At 42.3% G+C, this 21,898-nt stretch overlaps 1 protein-coding gene across 1 annotated transcript in view; it reads right to left on the reverse strand.

Moving 5' to 3' along the window:
• Window positions 1-21,661, reverse strand: part of ppfia3 (PTPRF interacting protein alpha 3) — a 32,137-nt gene extending 10,476 nt beyond the window's left edge. The window contains exons 1-17 of the mRNA XM_062438473.1: window positions 21,600-21,661; window positions 21,299-21,482; window positions 13,653-13,754; window positions 13,224-13,448; window positions 13,076-13,135; window positions 11,551-11,679; window positions 11,317-11,409; window positions 10,613-10,665; window positions 10,423-10,516; window positions 10,107-10,241; window positions 9,189-9,272; window positions 8,787-8,918; window positions 5,456-5,518; window positions 5,270-5,349; window positions 4,609-4,777; window positions 2,964-3,157; window positions 1,303-1,540 (exon numbers count right to left, since the gene is read on the reverse strand). Of these exons, the coding sequence (XP_062294457.1) occupies window positions 1,303-1,540; window positions 2,964-3,157; window positions 4,609-4,777; window positions 5,270-5,349; window positions 5,456-5,518; window positions 8,787-8,918; window positions 9,189-9,272; window positions 10,107-10,241; window positions 10,423-10,516; window positions 10,613-10,665; window positions 11,317-11,409; window positions 11,551-11,679; window positions 13,076-13,135; window positions 13,224-13,448; window positions 13,653-13,754; window positions 21,299-21,482; window positions 21,600-21,661 (2,097 nt within the window). The remainder of the gene's footprint in view (window positions 1-1,302; window positions 1,541-2,963; window positions 3,158-4,608; window positions 4,778-5,269; window positions 5,350-5,455; window positions 5,519-8,786; window positions 8,919-9,188; window positions 9,273-10,106; window positions 10,242-10,422; window positions 10,517-10,612; window positions 10,666-11,316; window positions 11,410-11,550; window positions 11,680-13,075; window positions 13,136-13,223; window positions 13,449-13,652; window positions 13,755-21,298; window positions 21,483-21,599) is intronic.
• Window positions 21,662-21,898: the final 237 nt, after the last annotated feature.

Here is a 21,898-nt window from a genome sequence, read left to right on the forward strand (position 1 = left end):
CAAATTATGCTGTTTGTGGCCCTTGAATGAAAATGACTTTGCCACCCCTGCTCTAGAGGGTCGCAGGGGGGCTGGAGCCAAAATCATTGGACAGGTCTCCACTCCATCATAGGGTTTACTTAAAGTAGACAAACCTTTCACACCTACAGGTAGTTTAGAGTCAACATTTCACATAACCTGCATGTCTTTTGGTGTGTGGGAGGAAGCCACACAGGCACGAGTAGAACATGCAAACTCACACACAGGAAACTTTTAATGAATAAAAAATGTCTGTAGCTTGGATGATTCACCTAACAAGCTTAACTAGGGAGGCATTTTTCTACGGTGAACAGCTGAAACCATACTTAATGCCTGCCGATTAGATTGATTCGATAAGCCAACAAATTCCTCTCTTGGGTTGAGATCTGAAGCCTGAACTTAATATGGGGTCAAGTTCCTGCTTGGATCATCTTAAGATAATAACACATTATCCTGCAGGGCACACCATTTATTTTCAGTTTGACCAAGAGCCAAAAAAAACATTTTTGAAGGTGTAATCAAATAAATGTAGTTTTTTTTTAAACAGATGCAGCTGAATGATGATTGATCAATCATGTCAACGATGTTTGGGTCCACTGCAGCATTCATATGAGACTTATTTGGTACTAATCACGATGCAGTAAGCCAAGAAAAATGATTACTCCTGACACATTTTATTAAGACATCAATTTTTCTTCATGCCTTTTACTCCTTCATATTAACAGAAAGTGGGATTGGGTGTAACAGGTTACGTTTTACCGCTCCTCATTGCGTAATTTGGGTATTTATTCGCCATTTCTACCTTCGCCTTTTTTGTTCTTGATAGGAATCGAAGTCGTCATAATTTCCTGCAACTGAAGTTAATTGAATATAATATTCACGGAGCTCCATTACTGCCCTAAACTCCTTTTTTATTAATGATATCCACCTTTATATCTTGGACAGTTCTTTGCTATTCTATCCTGATATTGCACATCATAACATTTTCACTTTTTGCAATCACTGCTGACTGCATGTTTTTTCGCTGACTGCACCATCTTTAAAAGTTTATTCATCTGTTTTCTGAAATGCTTGAACCAGTGTGCCTGGCACCAATGAGATCACACTGAAACTTACTTAAAGTCTTGGCCAATCTAACGCGTTGTTGACGAGAAACTGAACTTCTCTGATCTCTATCTGTATGATTTACCTATCCTTTATTTTAATGACTCATTGTCTGGAGGAGCTGTTGGCATAAACAGTGAGGTTGATACCAGAGTAAGATGTTCTACATTCCAGCGGTACCTGTCGATCGCTATCGTGGGCTGGGGAGTGGGGCAGGCGAGGGGTGGAGTGTCCAGAGCTGGGAGGAGAAGGGGAGGCCAGGGTGGAGGATGTGATAGAGGAGGGGATGAAGCCCCGTCCTGTGCTGTCTCTCCCCAGGGTGGACGGAGGGATGGGCGGACTGTCCAGAGCCACGCTGACCCGGCTCTCGATCTCCTCGGCCCGCAACTCTGTGTTCTCCTTCTCCTCCTGGATCAGTCTGGTTTTAAGAGGGTGGGGAAAAAAAGGGAGGGAAGAGGATTAAAACATCTGGATGATATGATAACATTAAAATACTTTATTGATATATAGTTCGTCCAACTCTAAACGAATCAGAACAGACTTAAAGGAATAATTCAACATTTCACTTTCTTGCTGATAGTGTAATCATAAGACACCTCTGTCTGCAGCTTAGCTTATCTTAGCTTAGCTTAGCTTAGCTTAGCAGGAAGACTTGAAACAGAGGGAAACAGCTAGCCTGGCTGTGTCTAAAGGTAAAAACAACACCTACCAGCACTTTTAAAATTTACTAATTAACACCTTTTATCTAATTTCTTTAATCTATGCAAAAAAAAACAGTGTGACTTGCACGAAATTTGGTGTTTTATAGGGATTTACAAGGGTACGGCAACTAATATAAACTCCAAGAAGTTACTAGTCCCAGACAAGAAATTATCTCACACTTAACACCCCTTAAAGCGGCAAATTGTTGTTTCTACACTTCAGTTTTTGTAAAGTTTAAAGACACAAGATATAAGGTGTTAATTAGTGAGTTTTAGAGGTGCTGGTTGCTGGGGGGGGGGGGGGTTACCTTTATACAGAGCCAGGCTAGCTGTTTCCTTCTGTTTCCAGCCTTTATGCTAAGCTAATTGTTATTGTACATATATGACAGAAGTATCTTGTTTTTTAGCTATTAGCAAGAAAGCAAATAAGCATATTTCCCCCCCTAAAAAAATGTTGAAACTATGCTAACCAGCAGCTGGCTAATAGCTCCCTATCAATCTTCATCTGACACTCAAAACGAAAGCAAAAGTATTTCCCAAAATGTCCAATTATTTGGTTAATCTCTTGTAGCACCAAGCAACCAAAAAAAAAGTCTAATAGTCAAAAACAATAACAAAATATCCATCACTTGTTCCAACAGCCCATCATGTCATCAAACTACAAATTCTGTGTCACCAACATTAAGAGAAAACCCTCCGACATACACAAAACAACCTATTTATATTATTTAATACATTACTTTAAAGTTACTTACTAACTAATTGACTACTAATTTCAGAACTAGCTCTTTTCCTGCCGTGTTAATCAATTACAAAAACAATGTACTCCCTGTTTCCAAGAGCACAAATGAAGACAATTTGAGTTTTTGGACTCTAAGTATCATTTTATTAGGTACACTTGTACTGTGTAAAGTGTTCCAGCTCAACGGCCCTGCAACAGATCCAGCCTCTGTGAAATTCATGATGTTCAGCTTTGTTTAAACAGTGTCAAAGAGTATTAATGTGTTTATTTCTGGGGCTGCAGTATTCGATGGTGTTGTATCAGACTGCATTATGTTGAGAAGTGTTTCCCTCCCTCCCTCCCTCCTTCCCTGCCTGGGTCCATCCAGCTGTTGAGTGCTGCTACCGCCTTTTCCTTACTTGATCTCCTTATTGATGGCCTCCAGCTGTTCCTGCAGCATGATGGCCAGAGTCTGAACGTCCGTTTGTCCGCTCGGGGACAGCAGCTCGGAGCCAAACCGATGGTCTCCGTCGTCGTCGTCGTCGGAGCAACCCACGTCGACGCCGTGATCGTACCCGGTCCCCAGCAGAGCACCGCTCTCCCAGTCGGGATACTGCTTCAAGGGAGCAATAAAAAAAAAAGATATCAGATCCCACTCACAAATACTTCACCATTCACATCTGTTTCTAAAGCTATTTTTAGAAATGCTGACAATCAGTGTTGAAAGTAGTGCTGTAGTTTTCCAAGTAATGAATTAGTATCAGTGTAACATCATCAACCTGCAAGGGGCAGATGTGTGGAGATAATCCAAAAACTAGATCTGAACTCAATTTTGATTTGTTTCTCATTCTTTTACATCTTAGTGTTGATTTATTAGCTGAAAAATCAATTTTTCCGTGCCTAAATGGACACTGACACTGACCATTTCCTGCTGTAATAATTCCTCCTGTTCACCCTGACCATTGACAGATCCCTTCATAATGCTTTTTCAATGTAAATGACATAAATTATTTTAATGTAAATTAAATCTCAGCCCTCTCTTTGTGAAAAAAGGTATTTAAAAGTTTATTTAAAGCTGATATGTAGCTTCACTCATCCACATTAGTTAGTTACAGTCAGTTGTTTTTACAAAATAAACTGTAATTGTGAAATATGTCCACTTTACTTGACTAACTCAGATGCCTGAAGCCTCATATTATCTTTAAATAAACACATTTTTGCTTAAAATGAGGGAATTGTGAGGATATTGTGATGGTCAGTGTGAACGGGAGGAATGATTACAACTGTTTTAATGTTGATGTTGGGTACCTGACTGGGTTTTTTAAGACAGACTTAAAAAATTGTGACCCTGTGCTTTAACTAGCTTGCATAAGAGATGAAAAATCGACTTCTTCCAGTGGAAAGATAACACTAAAACAAATTATCCAGAATTAAAGAGTCGATGAGAAAATCACTATTTGGAGGGAAAACACATTTTCCTACTTTGAGATGTTAAAAAAATGAAAAAATTGTCAATTACCTATCTACCAGAAACATAACAAGTCCCAATGAAGTGTGATCAATAATTACATTATCTAAGTAAAGGAGTGTTTGCACTGAGTCATAAAATAGCTCAACACTGCAGATGCATGATTAACCTTTACATACTGCTCATATTCTGGCATTTCACAATATCCCCTCAGAGATTTTATTCTTCAGTTTTTATGCTTTTTGTTGATGGAGAAAAAGCAATCACATTATATATTGGTCCAATGTTACATAATTTTAATTAATTATATTAAATGTGACTAAACAGTATTTTTTAATGGTGGTTTTTGAATTTTTTTGAATAAATATGGGTCAAACACTCATTAAAAATGCATATCAGCTGCAATAAAATGTTGAAATATTTCCTTTTTTGTATATTCTGGGTCATTTAAAGAAAAGGTCATCACATTTCTGCCTAAAGCAACGTTTCCCTGTTGTTTTTTCTTCTCTGAAATGTAAAAACTGGGTCAAATTAGACCTTGAGCAGTATGTAAGGCTTAAAATGAATCAGGGACTTTAGGGACGTTAGATTCTCACCTTCGTAGAATCCTCTCGGGCGGAGCTCCAACGGGCTCGGTGGCTTCGCCTAACCACACCCCCGGTGGAGGCGTTACCAAAGGGATCCAGATGTGTGGTGGACCCTTTGGGGAGGGACCCGCTCGCGTGGGAATACCTCAACTCCAGAGCGCTGCCCGGAAGAGAGCGACTGGAGAGATAGAAGGCAAGATAAGATGATGGGGGGATAAGAAAAAAACAGCATTTATCCCCGCAGGAGGAATAAGGATGAGGCAGCGACTAGAATAAGGCAGCACAACCCAGAAAAACAAACAAAAAGGAAGGTGTGTGTGAACTAAAATGTGTCACAAAAAGAAAACGGAGTGATTTGACGTTAAATAATGGGTAAAATTACGTTATATTTCAAATGAAAAGGTCTACAGACGGCTAAAAGAGAAAGTGTGAAGACGTGCAGATGTGGGGTCGTGCCTGTGTGTGTGTTTGTGTAACCAGTCAATGAGCTCGTATACATGTCAACACAGTTTGGGCCCTGTGAGTGCTGACAGCGTTAAACACCTCCGATGTCGAATGATTTATCCACAATGCCTGACACGATAACAGGAACAGGCCACACAGGAAATCTCAAAAATAATGGATGGAGTTTTTTTTTTTTTTTTTCTCCGTGTGACTAAATGGTACCAACCTGGAGTAAGAGCCTCCGGGCCTCGCTCTCAGCTGATCTAACTCCAGCTGAATCCTCTCCAACTCCGCTATGAGCTGGTCCTGGGAGTGATAACAGACAGAGTTAGTGGAGAAAAAAAAAAAAAGGAAAAAAGGAAGCAGATGTCTACTGGCTTCAATGAAAAATGAGTCCGAGAGCTACAATCACCTTGTTTGCCAAGAGATCATCCTGGAGTTTCTTCATGTTGGAGAGTTCTTCAGATAAGGCGTTCTGGGTGAGGAGGAATCAGACGTTTTATTACTGTAAAATAACTGTATATTCATAATAAGGTGTGTTCAAAACTGGGAAATCGAGGTCAGTGAAGGAGGGGAAGATTGCGCCAAATGGCTGTGAGGGGAAATCAGTCAACTTCACAGTAGAGGAGATAGCTTTCATCACTTTGGAAAGTTACAGTTTACAGTAAACATGGTCTGAAGGTGATGGAAAGTAGAGAAAAACAAGGTGGAAACGCAAATTAGCCGTAAATTACAGGGCACGTCAAAAGTTTGGACACATTTTCTCATTTAACCCTCCCGTTGTCCTCGAGTCAAGGAAGGAAGGGAGGGAAGAAGGAAGGATGGAAGGGAGGAAGAAGGAAGGAAAAGGAGGGAGCAAGGAAGGAGGGAAGGAAGGAAGGGAGGGAGGGAGGGAAGGAAGGAAGGAAAGGAGGGAGGAAGGAAGGGAGGAAAGGAAAGAAGAAAGGGAGGAAGGAAAGCAAGGAAGGACGGAAGAAAGAAGGAAGGTAGGAGGGAGGGAGGTAAAAAGGAAGGAATTGAGGGAGGGAGAAAGGAAAAGAGGAAGGGAGGAAGGAAGGAAAGAAGGACAGAGGAAAGAAGGAAGGTAGGGGGGAGGAAAGAAAGAGAAAAGGAGGGAGGGAGGGAGGAAGGAAGGAAGGACAGAGGAAAGAAGGAAGGTAGTGGGGAGGAAAGAAAGAGAAAAGGAGGGAGGAAGGACAGATGGCAGGAAGGAACGGAGGAAAGAAGGAACAGTCGAAACAGACGACAGGAGGGTTAAAGGAAAGGGAAGGTGCGTCCCAAACTGTTGATTAGTGCTGTATTTACCAAAATGATGAAACTTCTTATTTATACTTTTTAAAACCCTTTTTTTTAACCCACATATTTATATCACACACACACACATATATATATATATATAGACACACTGCTCATAAAATCAGATTCTCCAGCAGGCCAGAAACAGAACTTTAAAACTCATCTGAGATTTATCACCTCTATCAAAAATATCACTAAAGTACATCCATTTCTCTCCCTGAGTGACACAGAGACTAATGCACACTTTTATATCCAGCAGACTGGACTACTTTAATACTCTTTTATTTGGTCTAACTAAAAAAAAAAGTTATTAATCAGTGACAGTTGATGCAGAAATCTGCTGCCTGAGTGCTGAGTGGGACCAGAAGGTAAGAATACATTACACCTGTTTTAACAAGCTGTCAAAACCAGGAACTAGAACCATAACAATAACTATAATGAACATGTTGTAAAGCTTCCCCATTTATTAATGATAAAGTTCTGTATCAGGATGGATTTGGATTGAATTTTCGCTGTGAAAGTGATCCCAACGATATTGTTCGGCACTGTCGTTGCTGTTACAGTTGTGGTGTGAACTTTTAAAACTATACTATCATTCTTGGTTTGGGCATCCTTTTAAAGTCCTTACAGTATATTTATCAGTTTCTGTGTTGATTTTAAACTTCTGTTACTTGTTTTTAAAGCACTTCATGGTCTTCTTCACTTCATGGCAGCCTACCTGACATGCTTACAATGTATGAACCACAAGGGCCGCTCAGGAGTCTTAAAGTTGTTCTAAAACCTTTGAGCTTTTTTGCTCCGAGCTGCTGGAACAGTCTGACTGAGGATCTGACTGTTTAATGTCTTTAAACTTAAAGCTGTCCTAAAGTTACAAGTTTAAGTTAAAGTTACAACAAGGAACTTTCATTTAGTGTTGAGTTTGGTGGCCCCTGTGGACCAAAGCTGTCATGTGTGCCCCGAATGAAGACTGCATTTCTCATGAGCACCATTGTCTTGATCTGGCATTAGTTTCAGTGGCAGGTAATAGAAAGCTGATTGTAAGATGCATATGGATGAGGTAATGTATCTATTTGTGATTTTATAAAATTAATATCTTATTCTGGCAATGCGGCTCCTTCCTGCAGGGTTGTGCAGAAGTGTTGACGTTTTTATTTGTGCTTTAGAACATAACCACTCATTTATTGTTTCTTTGATTCACTGCTTTGTTCTCACTAACGCTGCTCTCCCTCTCTTCACTCGCTCTCTGTTTTTTCTCATCTTTTTATGAATGATTCAGAAGGACGACAACAAGTCTCACTTTAATTTGAACGCTGTCAAATGAAGAGAAAAGCCCTCCTCTCATCCTACTAACATCTTTGTATTCCCTCGTGCTACGACGCTGCATGTGATGTAAACACAGGCTCTTCCAGTCTGCGTGCAGTATACATCCTTTCATCTGAGTTTGTGGGGAAATCTGATGCAGTGGCACCTTTTAGAATAGCGATACAGAAATAATCAATTTACTCAGTGATGGTCTAGTTTGCTTATTTACAGATGGGTGACAAATTAAAGTAAAAACCAACATAAAGTGTCTTATTATTCATGATCTATTACTTCTATGCCTCCGTCTTTATCTCTGTGCTCTTCATTGCTTTACTTTTATCTGCCTTGTTTGGTTTCATTTCTTCTGTAAAACACTTTGTAACACTGTTAAGAGAGTTGCTATATAAATAAAGTTCATTATTATCGGGCCACCAAACGCCTTTGCATTGATTCTACATTCGTTGAACACCATTCTTCCAAAAGATATTCGCTCATTTGGTGTTTTGATGATAGTGATAGAGAGCGCTGCCTTACACATTGTGCCATAGTTCATGATTCACATCATCATTAAACTCATCAAACCATTCAGTGACTCCTCGTTGCCCTTTGGATGGGAGCATTGCCATCGTGGAATAGACCACACCCATCAGGATAGACATGTTTCAGTTATTTATTCTGTTTAATCATTAATTTCTATTGATGTATTGATGTTTTAAAATGTTTTATTCCTTCTTATATATCTATTTTTACCTGTGACATAGTTCTTTATCGGTTTGATCTGTATTATCAGCTTGTCAGTCATCTGTAAAGCACTTTGAATTGTGTTTGATTGATTAATTGATTGATTGATTGATTGATTGATTGATTGATTGATTGATTGATGGTATGTCCTATAACAGATGAACACCTGGACTTAAAAAAAAAAAAACATCTAGAGTGTTTGGATGAAGCTGCTGTTTGGTTCACTCTCTGGAATTCACTCAAGTTTTAACTGGTCACTTCCTGGAGGGCACACACACACACCCGACACTGGGAGTTTTAGTCTAGACAAAAAATTGACACATCTTCAAGTTTTTACAAGATCTAGATAAAAAATGATGAGGAGATATGTTGAATGAATGTGTGTTTGAGTCTGAGCAGGTCACCTTCTCCTCCAAGGCGGCCATTCTCTCCTTCAGGTGGAGCTGCAGCCTCTCGTTGGACTCGGACAGGAGCTTGTCCACCGTGTCGGAGAGGCGCTTGTTGTGTTCATCGTTCATCCTCTCCCTCTGCCTCGCCTGGGGGGGGGGAGAGAGAGAAGAGGAGGGAGAGAAGAGGAGGAGAGGGTAGGAGGAGAATTAATAACAACCATTCGGTTTGACGGAGAGAGCGAGAGACAAAGATTTCGATCTGAATGCGCTGCGGTCAAATAGAGGGTTTAGAAAATTAGCGCGCCTTTGTGCTGCGTAAAAGCCTGACAAAGGAACGGCATGAAAGAGGGGGAGGATGAAAACACTGTAAAACAACACAAAAAAAGAGAAAAAGAGAGATAAGCAAGCATGACTCACTCTCTGTAACTCCTGGTTCTTCTCCTCCAGTTGCGCCTCCATCTGTCGCAGTCGCTCCTCAAAGTTGCCATGGCGCTCCTCCGCCTGAGTGATCGGACAGGAAGGAAGCGGGGGTTAGAGCGAGAAACCGTGTTTGCGACACTAATACAAATTAAAACAAAGGAAACCGCTTGTTGACAGAGTCTGTCAATTAGTGACATGCCTGTGCACATCGCGGAGTAATTGGACAGTTTGTCGGTCTGTGTCTCTCAAAGCATTAATCTTATACTTCCAGTGAAGCCATCTTGCCTGAACATGTAAGAGATATGTGATGTTTAAGAGGTTTGCCGACTAACAGGAAAGTGAATGTAAGGGTTGTTTTTTGGGGACTTTTTTTTTTGCATGAATGAAAACAGTGCTTACGGGAATACTACAGGTTAGCATACGAGCAATTAAATCATAAAGTGCTTGAGTGTCACGCACTTCTTGACGTGTTCGGCGCCCAAGGAATCAAATAGCTGGGTTGAATCTGTGTGCATTGAGCTGGCTTTCATCTTGAGATTGTTTCATTACTGGCACTGCTTGGTGAAAATATTTGATAATCATCTGTCATTTGACATTTAATGTTGTTTCATTCATGCACGGATGCACATAAATAAACCTGCACGTTCACACACACATACATGTAATCATGCCTGCACCAGCCCACACATGCCCACACACACACACAAACACACACACACACACCAGACTGCACAGAAGCCCCTGCATGCACATATTTGTTCACATATTGTCCTGAAACCACATTTGGGGGGGACAAAGTTTGAACAAAAATGCACAAACTGTGAATTGTAGATACACACACACACACACACACACACACACACACACACACACACATACACATACACATACGCACACACACACACAAACACTCACCTTGTTGAGCGCCGCCACTCTCTGGGCGAGCTGGGCCTCTATCTCAGGCAGCGTCTCGGCCCTCTGCAGGGTTTGCTGCAGCTTCTGCTTGGCATCATCCAGACGCTCCTGAAGCTGCCGGTTCTTCTCCTCGCTCTGCAAAGAAGACGGGAGGAGAGGGAGTGGAGGTGAAACAAGGAGTGTTAATGAGGATTGCCGAGGGCTGCAGACATAATTAAAGACATTTCTGGGAAGATGTCGCACTGTTGATGCCAATTTAAGACGTGAGTTGCCAATAAAGAGCAGCACACGGGCGTATGAAACAGACTCTTCCCACCTGTCTGTAGAGAGACTCTTTGCTGGCCAAATCGTTCTCCAGTTTATCTTTTGTGTCATGGAGAGACGTCGCCTCCCTCTGGGCACTGAGGTACCTGCAAACCAGAACCAAATGGACAAAAACAGACGGAGAAGTGAGCGGAGCACATATTGTTGGAAGAAGGAGATGTCTAAGAGGGAAAAACACAAACCTTCGTTCTAATGTGGTGATTCTTTCTTCCATGTCTTCCCTTTGACAGAGAGCCTGTGAGATTTAAAAGAAAAGATTCAGATTCAGACGCAGACATGGACGAGGAAGGAGACCAGACAGAGAAAGCGGGGACAGGAGAGGGCAAATGTCAAGTTTACAAGTAGGTGTTGATCAAAGGGAATTCACTGGGCTTGAACAGCTATTAGCTAAAGAATGATAATGACTAGTTAACAGTTGTTGTTGACAGATTTCAGAAGCACCCACTTATTGCACAAGTCTGGAGACAAGGGCGGGAGAAAGGGGAAAAGACGGTGTGAGCATAAAAGAGCAACAGGTGAGGAAGAAGCAGTTCGGCTGGTAGAAAACACAAAGGGAAAGAAAGGTTTGCTGAGTTAACTGTCTCGACTACCTCTCGTTCCAAAATGCTTCACACACCTTTCAATTGGCTACCAGCACACTGACTGATTAATGGCGCTTCAGCCATGCGAAAACGCCTGCAGCTCTACCAATGGCACTGTCACCATGGCTACAGGGTAGAGGCTCCTGTGAGTACAGTAGCAGCCGCTGCTGCCAAGTAGTCAAATGGCTTTGTTACCATAGCAAACTGTTACATATTTCTTAGTATGAGCAAAATAGACTCTTTGTGCCACTGCGACAGACAAATAGCGGCGGTTTATTGTCTGTCAACAGCTCGCCGGGTCGCACCTCTTTCACATCTCTCTGTAGTTTCTGGTTGGCCTCCTCTGATCTGGCCAGCTCCCTCTTAGCCGATGTCAGCTGCTCCTCGATCTCGCCGACCTGACGAAAAGTGAGAGTGTGGGATACAAGGTTGAGTGAGCACACATCATTTTCTGCCCGTTAGCATCTCCAGCTAGTGATGGTTTGTTTAGGTGAAGGCTTTTAGACCATAAGAGGTTCCCCCCCCCCCGAATCGAGTACCTGTCTGCACATGAGGGCCAGTCTCTCTTTCAGCTGGCCCAGCTCTGACCTCTGTCGCTCTATCTCGCTCTCTCTCTGCCTGTCCACCTCTCCGTCATCCACGATGGAGGAAGGTCCGTTGGGCAGCCGCTGAATGAAGAGTACAAATATAAATGTTATAGATGGAGCAAACAGTGATCATAATATATCTGTTAAATGATTTTTGGTTATTTTTATGCTGTTATAATGTTGAATTTGTGCGGTAAACATGGTAAAAGTTTCAAAACTTGAAGTGAACATACATCCCTTTAAGTCAAACCCAGGGTTCAGTCTGCTCTGAAGGCTTATTTTGCAAAGTTACCTCCACTTATCCATCAAACTGACATCAGACTGTTCATACATGTCCACATCCAGCCTTTGTTGCTAAGGTTGTCACATGGGTTGCATACTTTGGGCTCAAACATGTGCAGATGTATTTAAGAAGTTTATTTTGAGTAAAGAACGGGTAAAAGAGGGGAAGCCTCCTAAAGCTGGACAATCAGAACAGACTGGGTTCCTCGTGAGGGGGGGGGGGGAGCTTATAAGATACTCCAGTAAAGCCCCAGAATAAAAAATATAGACCTGGAAATGTGCATGATATGTCTCCTTTTAAAGTTGAAAGTTAAAAACTACTAAACCCTGAGATAAAGGTCACACTTCTGGTGTTTTTGTTGGATTTCAAAACACATTTCTTGGCATGTATTTTGTTTTGGAAGAAAAACTCCCAAAAGCACTTCAGCATTTCTGAGGACCTGAACTTCACGTGCTTTCATCTAACAAATGATGGATGGTGCAGTTGAAAGAAACTTTATCTAAGAAACGAGGGTCATCTTACATACAGCATCGAGGTCCACGAATGTGCTTCTTGGAAGAAAGTAGCAGAAGATAAAAGAAGTTCATGCCTGCGTGAGTCAAACTCTGAAGGATTAAAGCATTAAAGTCAATGCAGCCCATGTGAAATCCAAGATGGTGCATTAACCTCTTACACGCTCACTGACTGGAGAGCTGCACAGTAGCAGTGTGCTCAGTGCTGCCACTGCTGGCTACCGGCTACACTCCAGCCAGTGAGAGAGGAGGAAATTATGAAACATTTTGGATTTCACACAGGTTATATTAACTTTAATTGAATGTGATTGAAGTTTGAAGTAAAGTTTTTTTTTTTACATTACACCTGCCTGACATTTGCTTTTTTTTATCGCTCCTGTAGTAAGTTTGTGTTTTAAGCATTCTTCTGACACAAAAAACATGAGCACCGCTGTATAAAATGAGCGGGTCACTCTAGTAGCAATACAATGCAGTAATAGTACAGGATTTAGCATGGTGATACATTACATCAAATAGATCCCTGCCCTAATTAGCTAGCTCAGTTATCTGATGTGTTTGTGACAGCTACGGGCCACAATCAGCTGTACAGACCTTGATGTTCAGGCTCCTTTACAGATGTAACATCTACTTTTTTTTTAATTCATGGTTTCCCAAACAGAGTTGAATCATTTGTGGAAATTACCTCTTTGCCGTTGTCTAGTCCTTGCTGCCGCCGTTTGATTTGCTCCTTTAAAGACACAACCTAAAACAACACAGAGGAGATCCGTCAGGAGAGAGACTCCATCAGAGGACAACAAAAAAACAAACCATCACAGCAAACGTGGACTCACTTCTTGAGTGGAAGTCTGCAGCTCTTCCTCCAGGACCCCCACGCGCTCCAAAGCCACCCGTAGCCTTTCTCTGACCTTCTCATCCAGCGCTTTGTGGTGCTCGAACAGGGACTTGAGGGCTTTCAGGACCTCCACCTCACTGGACTGGGCCTGCCTCTTGACCACGGTCATCCTCAGGCTGCGCTCATGACGGGACACCAGGCACTCCAGATGTTCTAGCAGCAGCTGGGAACACATGTGGTTCACATACAGTTAAAACCTCTCCACCGTGCACCTCCTATCTGTTATGAACTGCCCCAGATGATTACTTATTGTGAAATCTTTCAAGATATATAAAACGAGTGCCAAACATATCAGAGCGGGTCTTTAATTAACGGCCAAATAAACACAAGAACATAATTTTTAACAGACGTTCAGGAGTGTACTGACTCGTGTGTTGTTTCGCTCTGCCTTCAGCTCGGAGATCTCTTCCTCTCTCTCCAGCAGCTGTTCCCGGCAGAGGTTCAGCTCTTTGGTCAGCACTGCAAACTCCTGCAGGGTCACAAGAGGGTGCTGTTATTGACTCAGTGCTCCTGTATGAGGTCATGAGTGCAGTTTATTTACACTGATCACACACACACACACACACACACACACACACACACACACACACACACACACACACACACACACGCACACACACACACACACACACACACACACACACACACACACACACACACATGGAAACCGAAAGGGTCAGTGCATCCACAAATTATTTTGTAATGAAGCTCTCTACTTTCCCACACTCCCTCCCTTTAACCCTTACATACTGTTCAGGATGACCAATTTTTTACATATGAAAGCTGTAAAAACACCCTATACACATTTCTTTTAGCTGGACTTTTCCTTATGTGATCAACGGTATACAAACATAGAAATAAAATGCATCATTTTTTAACATTTCTGTCCAGCTGATACACATTTTTATATATATGCATATGTACAAATTTGACCTGTGTTGATTTAAAAAAAAGTTTAACCTTTGTGTCGTCCTCCTGGGTCAAATTGACCCCGTCTATTTTGTTCTTTCTTTCCTCCCTTCCTTCCTTCCTTCTGTCTCTTTCCTCCCTCCCTCCCTCCTTCTCTCTTTCTTTCCTTCCTTTCTCTTTCCTCCCTTGCTTCTTTCCTCCCTCCATCCCCTTTTATTCCTTCCTTCTGTCCTTCCTTCCTTCCTCCCTCCCTCCTTCTTTCCTTCCCTCCTTCCTTCCTTTCCTTCCTCCCTTCCTACCTCCTACCTTCCCCCTTCCTTCTTTCCTCTGTCCTTTCCTTCCTTCATCTTTTCCTTTCTCCCTCCCTCCCTCCTTCCTTCTTTCCTCACTCCCTCCTACCTTCCTTCCTTCCTTCTTTCCTCCGTCCTTCCTTCCTTTCCCTACTCCCTTCCTTCCTTCTTCCTTCCTCCCTTCCTTCCTTCCTTCTTCCTTCCTCCCTCCTTTCCTTCCTTCTTCCTTCCTTCCCTCCTTTTCTTCCTTCTTCCTTCCTTCCTCCCTCCTTTCCTTCCCTCTTCTTCCCTTCCTTCCTTGACTCGAGGACAACAGGAGGGTTAAAAATCTACTTTCAAGCATGTTACATTCTTCATCTTCTATCAAATGTTCTCCTGGACCATAAAACAGTGATTGTGAATGTCTTTTAATCAAACAGAAGTATTCTTCAAACATTTATTAATGACTGATTGGGAATGTTTTAATGTGAATTGGTGTAGAGCCTGATTATGAACCTGAATATGAGCATTATGTAAGCATTAACTTCCAGTGGTAGCTTCCTTCATTTTCCCAGAATGCCTTCAGAGAGCCATAAACCTGGTTTAGCTGGTTGTTTTTTTACAGGTGGAGGGATTAGTAACGAGCTAGTAGGGAGATGAAGGTTTCCACATCTCATGGCAGCATTGCACTGAATCTGTTCTGTCAGTAAATCGTTTTATTTCCTCTGTTGCTTCTGTAATGGATTTCTCTCCTGTGAGATTGATAAACGTCGAGTCACAAGGGCTGAAACCAACAACATGATGTCATAATCACGGAAAATGTTGTTGCAAAACACCATGTTAACCAGACTGGAAATATCTCAGCGTGAAGTAACCTCTTCTTGCTTGGCTAGTGATCCCAGAGAATAAGAAACATGCAGCACTAAACATAAGAAATGACTCTGAGGTTGTGAGGTTTCCTGCAAATATTCCCACACAACATGATTACCTACAGCGAACATTTTGACTAATCTTGATTTCATTAGCAAACTCACAACTTCAGAGTGATTTATTGCATTATAACCATGCACACATGCACCAGAAATGCAGCTACAAGAGGGAATCAAGTCACTTAAAAAAACAGCATGACAGCTCGTATAGTATAATCTTTGCCATATCTACCACAGTGCTCTCCATTCATGACCACCGAGAGTCTTAAACTAGTCCTTGATATAAAATCTAACAGCCAGGTTTACTGCATGTGTTGCACCTGAAATTGCTTTAATTGCACAATAACCTCGGCTGACTGTGCATTCGCCCGTCATTAAAACCAAACACCCAGAGGTTAAAAAAGCACGAGCGTCACAGGAATTAGGCCAAGCGTGGTGTAATGTATATTTCCATTTGACAGCAGTCCGGTTGGATTGTTGTGATTTTGTGTAATTCATTCCAATTATGTATAATTGCGTGGTTAGCTACGCGATAGACCAGGATTGAAATCTGTTGCCTGTAGTGTAAATAAATGGTATCCACGGCAACAAATCAACAAAGAGAGGGTGAGTGACATCAGGCACGGGTCAATGAGATGACGTCGCTGTGATGAGAACTTTGACATTCCTCTCATGTCAAACTATGCAAACACACTGCGCCATATCTGTCCTCTGCTTTCCACTTCGCTCATGTGTGATCGTGGCGTGACGCACACATGACACAGAGCACACGACTGTCCTCCAACACGTGTGTGCAGAATCGTGTGTGTGTGTGTGTGTGTGTGTTTACAGAAAAAAATGCTTTATGCAAAACGAGCCGTTAAAGGGCGCTGATGTGTGCACTCTGCTGCTGTTATCAGTGAATAGTTTATCCCCCTTAACTCAAACCCTTCTTCTTTTTTAATGTACAGTATATGCTATATAACATGCTTCTGTGCTGCTCACTGGGCTGAAATACTGGAGGAGAAATGAAGGGATGTGACACTTCTTTGAAAAGACAGCCGAGAGAAGGAATCAGGGAGAAAATTGCCGTGTGCAGATGGCGTGTTCTGGACCCAGAGGATGTCATAATTCTGGGATTAGTTCAAGTAAAAAAGATGACGGTGTGTGAGATGGACCGCTGATACCAGACACTTTCTAGACTCCTTCTCTTTCTCTGTCTCTGTCTCTGTCTCTTTCGATCACCATCATTTTGGTCAGAAACACAATGCAAATCACTCAGCTCACACAGCCCCCCCCCCCCCCTCCCTCCCTCCCTCCCTCTGCGCTGGCATTCACATCTTCTTCACTTTTTCATTTTCTGCTGCTTCACGTCTGAATCCTGCTATTCTGTCCCTTTCACTCATTTCAATCTCCTCCTGTCATGATACACGACATTTAAAAAAGAAAACACACTCTAGAAGCCACCTTATTAGTATGCAGCAATATGCAAATTGGCTTGATTTGTTAGTCTCTGTGTGTTTCATATCACCAGGTTTTTTTTTCTTCTTCTTCTCTCTCTCTCTTTCTATCTCTCTCTTTCGGTACCATGCTGTCGCTCTCTCCATCCCTCTCTCTCCTATTTTTCCTCTCTTGGCAACGTCTACACACACAGACGAACTCAATGAACTCATCTACAGTCGAATGTAACACAGCGCTCCATGTGTTCCTCTATCTGTGCACGTGTGTTCCCGCAGATGTGTACGCCATACTGAACCCCCCCCCCCCCCTTCTCTCTCTCAGTGGGGTAATGTAGCCCCCTTTTTAATGTCCAGTCATTCTCTGTTAGAAAAGTGCAGCGCCCGCTACATCTGTTATTTCATTTTTTGATATTTCAGGCGTAGCGACAGAGAAAAATAGGTCCTAACAATGAGGGAGGCATCATCGCCGCCTGAGGCATCCAACAATGACTCCTGCCTGAAAATAGAGATGGAGCCCTTGTATGTTGAGTGGAATTACAATATGATTAGCTCTCGGGCACCAGGATGTGGGATAATATTGGCCTCTGTGCTACAGGGGGAAATGCAACATTTTTCCGTCATCTTCAGATTTTTAGGCAGCTTTTGTTAATATGCACTGCGGGCAACATACAGTAATAAAACACTTTACTTAAGTATTTCTATTTTGGTACTTTTTTTTTTTTTTCTGGCTGTAATTACTCATTTACATTCAACATGACGTAAACCAATGGAAAATCAGTGGCTCAGCCGTGTTTACATTGATGGTTTATGTGATTACATAATGCCTAATTTTAGCTTCAGGATTACGACAGCAGCTAATAATTATTTTTTGGAGCACTTATCGACTCATTTACCACTTATTTTCTATTTTTAATATAATTTATCGGGCTTTAATGCACAGTTGGTGGAGGCGAGGCTGACAGGAAACAAGGGGAGAAAGAGAAAAGGGTATGACATGCAGCACAGGTCTCTTGCTGGACTCCAACCAGGGATGTTTTGGGTATATATGGCATTTGCTGTAACCACTTAGCTACGAGGACGCTCCATCTGCCACTTATTGTCTCAATTAATCTGTTTGTTTGTGTTGTTAAATGTTAGAAAATGTCTCTCAAAACAATGCTGACAATTGACAAATGTCTTGTTTTGTCCAAAATCCAAAGACAGTCAGTTTACAGGCATAGAAAACTATAAACTAAAATATTCACATTTGAGATGCTGCTACAAGTGAAACAATTAATTAGTTATCAAAATGTGTTGTTTGACCTTTGTGTCGTCCTACCGGGTCAAATTGACCCCGTTTGTTTTGACTGTTCCTTCCTCCCTCCCTCCTTCTCTCTTTCTTTCCTTCCTCTCTTTTCCTCTCTTCCTTCTTTCCTTCCTCCATCCCCCTTTCTTCCTTCCTTCTGTCCTTCCTTCCTCCCTCACTCCTTCTTACCTTCCCTCCTTCCTTTCTTCCTTCCTCCCTTCCTCCTTCTTTCCTTCCCTCCTTCCTTTCTTCTTTCCTTCCTACCTTCCTTCTTTCCTCTGTCCTTCCTTCCTCCCTTCCTCTTTTCCTTTCTCCCTCCCTCCTTCCTTCTTTCCTCCCTCCCTCCTATCTTCCTTCCTTCCTTCTTTCCTCCGTCCTTCCTTCCTTCCTTTCCTTCCTTCTTTCCTCCCTCCTTTCCTCCCTCCTTTCCTTCTTTCCTTCCTTCCCTCCATCCTTCCCTCCTCCTTCCTTTCCTTCCTTCTTCCTTCATTCCTCTTCCCTTTCTTCCTTCATTCCTCTTCCCTTTCTTCCTTCCTCCCTTCTTTCCTTCCTTCTTCCTCCCTTCGATCCTTCCTTCCTCCATTCCTTCTTTCCTTTCCTCCCTTTCTTCCTCCCTCCTTTCCTTCCTTCCTCCCTTCCTTCTTCCTCCCTTCCTTCCTTGACTCTAGGACAACAGGATGGTTACATTGTTGTTGATTAATCAACCAAAGAGCTCTAAAGTCAGATGAAGAAGTCACTTTTCTGAAGCCATTGAGGAGTTTTACAATCCTTCAATTGATTCAACAGCATCAAAATCGACAAAAAAAGAGATGTTTTTTATCCGAGCTGCTGTACTTTAATCTCCCCAACAGCATAAAGTAATAAAGAAGTCCGACTCAGCGCCTCCTGGATCTGCTACAGCATTAAAATCCTGCTTACAGGTTAACACATCAATAATTCAACACTGTTATAGGAACAATTTTCACAATGAGTACTTCTGATAATACTTGTTTACTTTCACTGAGGTCAGATTTTTGGATTGCATCACTTCTGTTTGTATGTAACAGTTCATTTTTCTATCATGCTTTTTACACATGTGAAGGATTTGAGTAACACCGTCCATCAGGTGGAGTTCTTCAGTGTGAGTTTTGACTTCTGTGCATTTATTGGCTGATTGATAATTACAGAACCTGACTGTCTGCTGCATGTATGTAACCCGCTGCTACTGTGTGAATTTACTGCTGTAAAGACACAATTTTCTGCTGTTCTGTGTTTTTACTGAGTTGGCAGCTGTGTAACGATTAGTCAATTAGTTGATCAATAGAAAATTAACCAGCAACTCATTTGATAATTACTTGTTTTGAGTCGATTTTTAAAGAGGAAAATGCTAAAATTCTCTTCTTAAAGCTTCTTAACCCTCCTGTTGTCCTCGAGTCAAGGAAGGAAGGCAGGAAGAAGGAAGGAAAGGAGGAAAGAAGGGAGGAAGGAGGAAGGAAAGGAGGAAAGAAGGGAGGAAGAAGGAAGGAAGGAAGGAATGGAGGAAGAAGGAAGGAAGGAAGGAAGGAAGGAAAGGAAAGAAGGAAGGAAAGGAGAGAGGAAAAAAGGTTGGAAGTAAGAAGGAAGGAAAGGAGGGAACAAGGAAGGAGGAAGGGAGGGATAAAGGAAAAGAGGAAGGGAGGAAGGAAGGAAGGAAGGAGGGAGAAAGGAAAAGAGGAAGGAAGAAGGAAGGAAAGGAGGGAGTAAAGAAGGAAGGAAGGAATGACGGAGGAAAGAAAGAAGGAAAGAAGGTAGGAACAAAAGAGAGGAGGGAGGGTGGAAGGACAGACGGAAGAAAGGAAGGGAAGAAAGAAGGAACACTCAAAACAGACGGGGTCAATTTGACCCGGGAGGACGACACAAAGGTTAAACTTGATTATTTTCTGGTTCTTGAGTCCTCTAGTTGACATTTTTCACTTTTTACTAATCTTTTACGGACCAAAAAACATATTGATTAATCAAGAAAACAACTGAGCCTATTCTCCCTCTATTAAAACAGACATAAACAGGAAAACTTCACCTAAACTACAGACCCTCTTATCAATAAACACTGAATACAGAAGCACAAACTAACAGCACCATCTGTTCTCTCTCAACCATCTCCCAAACTGAAGAGCTGAAGCTTTAATAGCTAATTCCTGCTCTTATCAATGCACAAAAAATACCCAAAATGTTCTCAAATCAATTCTCGTACCAGTGCGAGTGTTTTATAAATAGATAATTGCAATATGGGTCTAAAAATCTTGTTATTCGAGTGTACAATCGACTGTACGTTTTCCTCATGTATCGAGAGCTGCAACAAATAGTTGATTGACTGATTATCTAATAATCGTTTTAGTCATTTTGTGAAGCAAAAACAGCAAACATTAGCTCGTTGCAGCCTCTCAGATGTGATGATTTAATGCTTTTCTGAATCAAACATGATGTTAAATTTAACTTATTTGGACCTTTGATCGATGAGCGGACAGACCAAGACATTTAAAGACGTTATGATGGGATCTTAGAACTTGTGATGGACATTTTTTTACTATTTTTTGACACAGATGAAACTATTGATTGATTAACCAAGAAAATGAATTACTAATGAAAATGACCAGTAGTTGCAGCCCTACATGCATCCCTGTACGCTTGTGTAGGGTGTGCATGTGCATATGTGTTCCTAAATTGTAACAAACAGAAGAGATAACTTAAATATTGGAAAACTCAAACTGGAAATATAGAGTTGACAACTTCTGAGGTGAAGTGTTCCTTTGAAAACTAATATTTAAGATGCACACACACTCTTTTTGTGAATTTAATTATGCAAAGACCCTTCGTGCTACCGTACGACTGAGCTTATCATTTCATAACTTCTCTATGTTACATAATGTTCCCTCATTCACACCTTCAATCTTACCTTGACTAACATGAATACGACTTGTTTCACTTTAAGTATAAGTCGCTGTTATAATCAGGGATGGAAAGGAGCTCAGTGGAGATGTGTGTGTGTGTGTGTGTGTGTGTGTGTGTGTGTGTGTGTGTGTGTGTGTGTGTGTGTGTGTGTGTGTGTGTGTGTGTGTGTGTGAAGAACATCATGTGATATCAAAACTAATCAAATTCACTCAGCAGCTGTGATGTCGCCTCCTGTGTGTTACTCTGACCCCCTCCCCCCTCCTCCGTCATCGTACCTGTGGCAGGGCGATGGACAGCTGCCTCTGGAGGGATTCCTTCTCGTGTCCCAGCTCTCGCAGACGTAGGTGGGCCGTCCCCAGACAGTCCTGCGTATCCTTCAGGCTCTCCAGCAGCCTCTCCCTCTCCGTCAGCATGTTCACCATCAGCGACTCCAGGTTGCCCGTGCTGCCTCCTTCATCACTGCCTCCGCCGCTGCTTCCTCCGCTGCCACCACCACCGCGAGAATCCCTGCTCCCGTAGCCCCCTATGCCTCCTATCCCACCGCCCATTCCTCCTCCGCCCCCCGCCGGGGAAGACGAGCCGCCTCCTCCGCCGCTTCGCCCGTCCTCCGAGATGGTCGGCATCACCTCGCACATCATCTTGAGGCCTGGGAGTGAGAGGTGTTATCTGAGAAGCTGTCTAGGACACTCGGGCACAGCGTCCGATTGGCTCTCGTCATGAAATGGTCAACAGCTACTTAGTTTGTTGGGTGGTAGTGGTGTTGGTGGTAGTGGTATTGGTGGTGGTATTGGTGGTGGTGGTGGTCTTTCCTCTCAAGATGGCATGCAAAGAAATGAGTGGTGGAGGTGGGGGAGGGCAGTTTTTGTGAATGTGTG

This window comes from Scomber scombrus, chromosome 18 (assembly GCF_963691925.1).
Source record: "Scomber scombrus chromosome 18, fScoSco1.1, whole genome shotgun sequence".
NCBI lineage: Eukaryota > Metazoa > Chordata > Actinopteri > Scombriformes > Scombridae > Scomber > Scomber scombrus.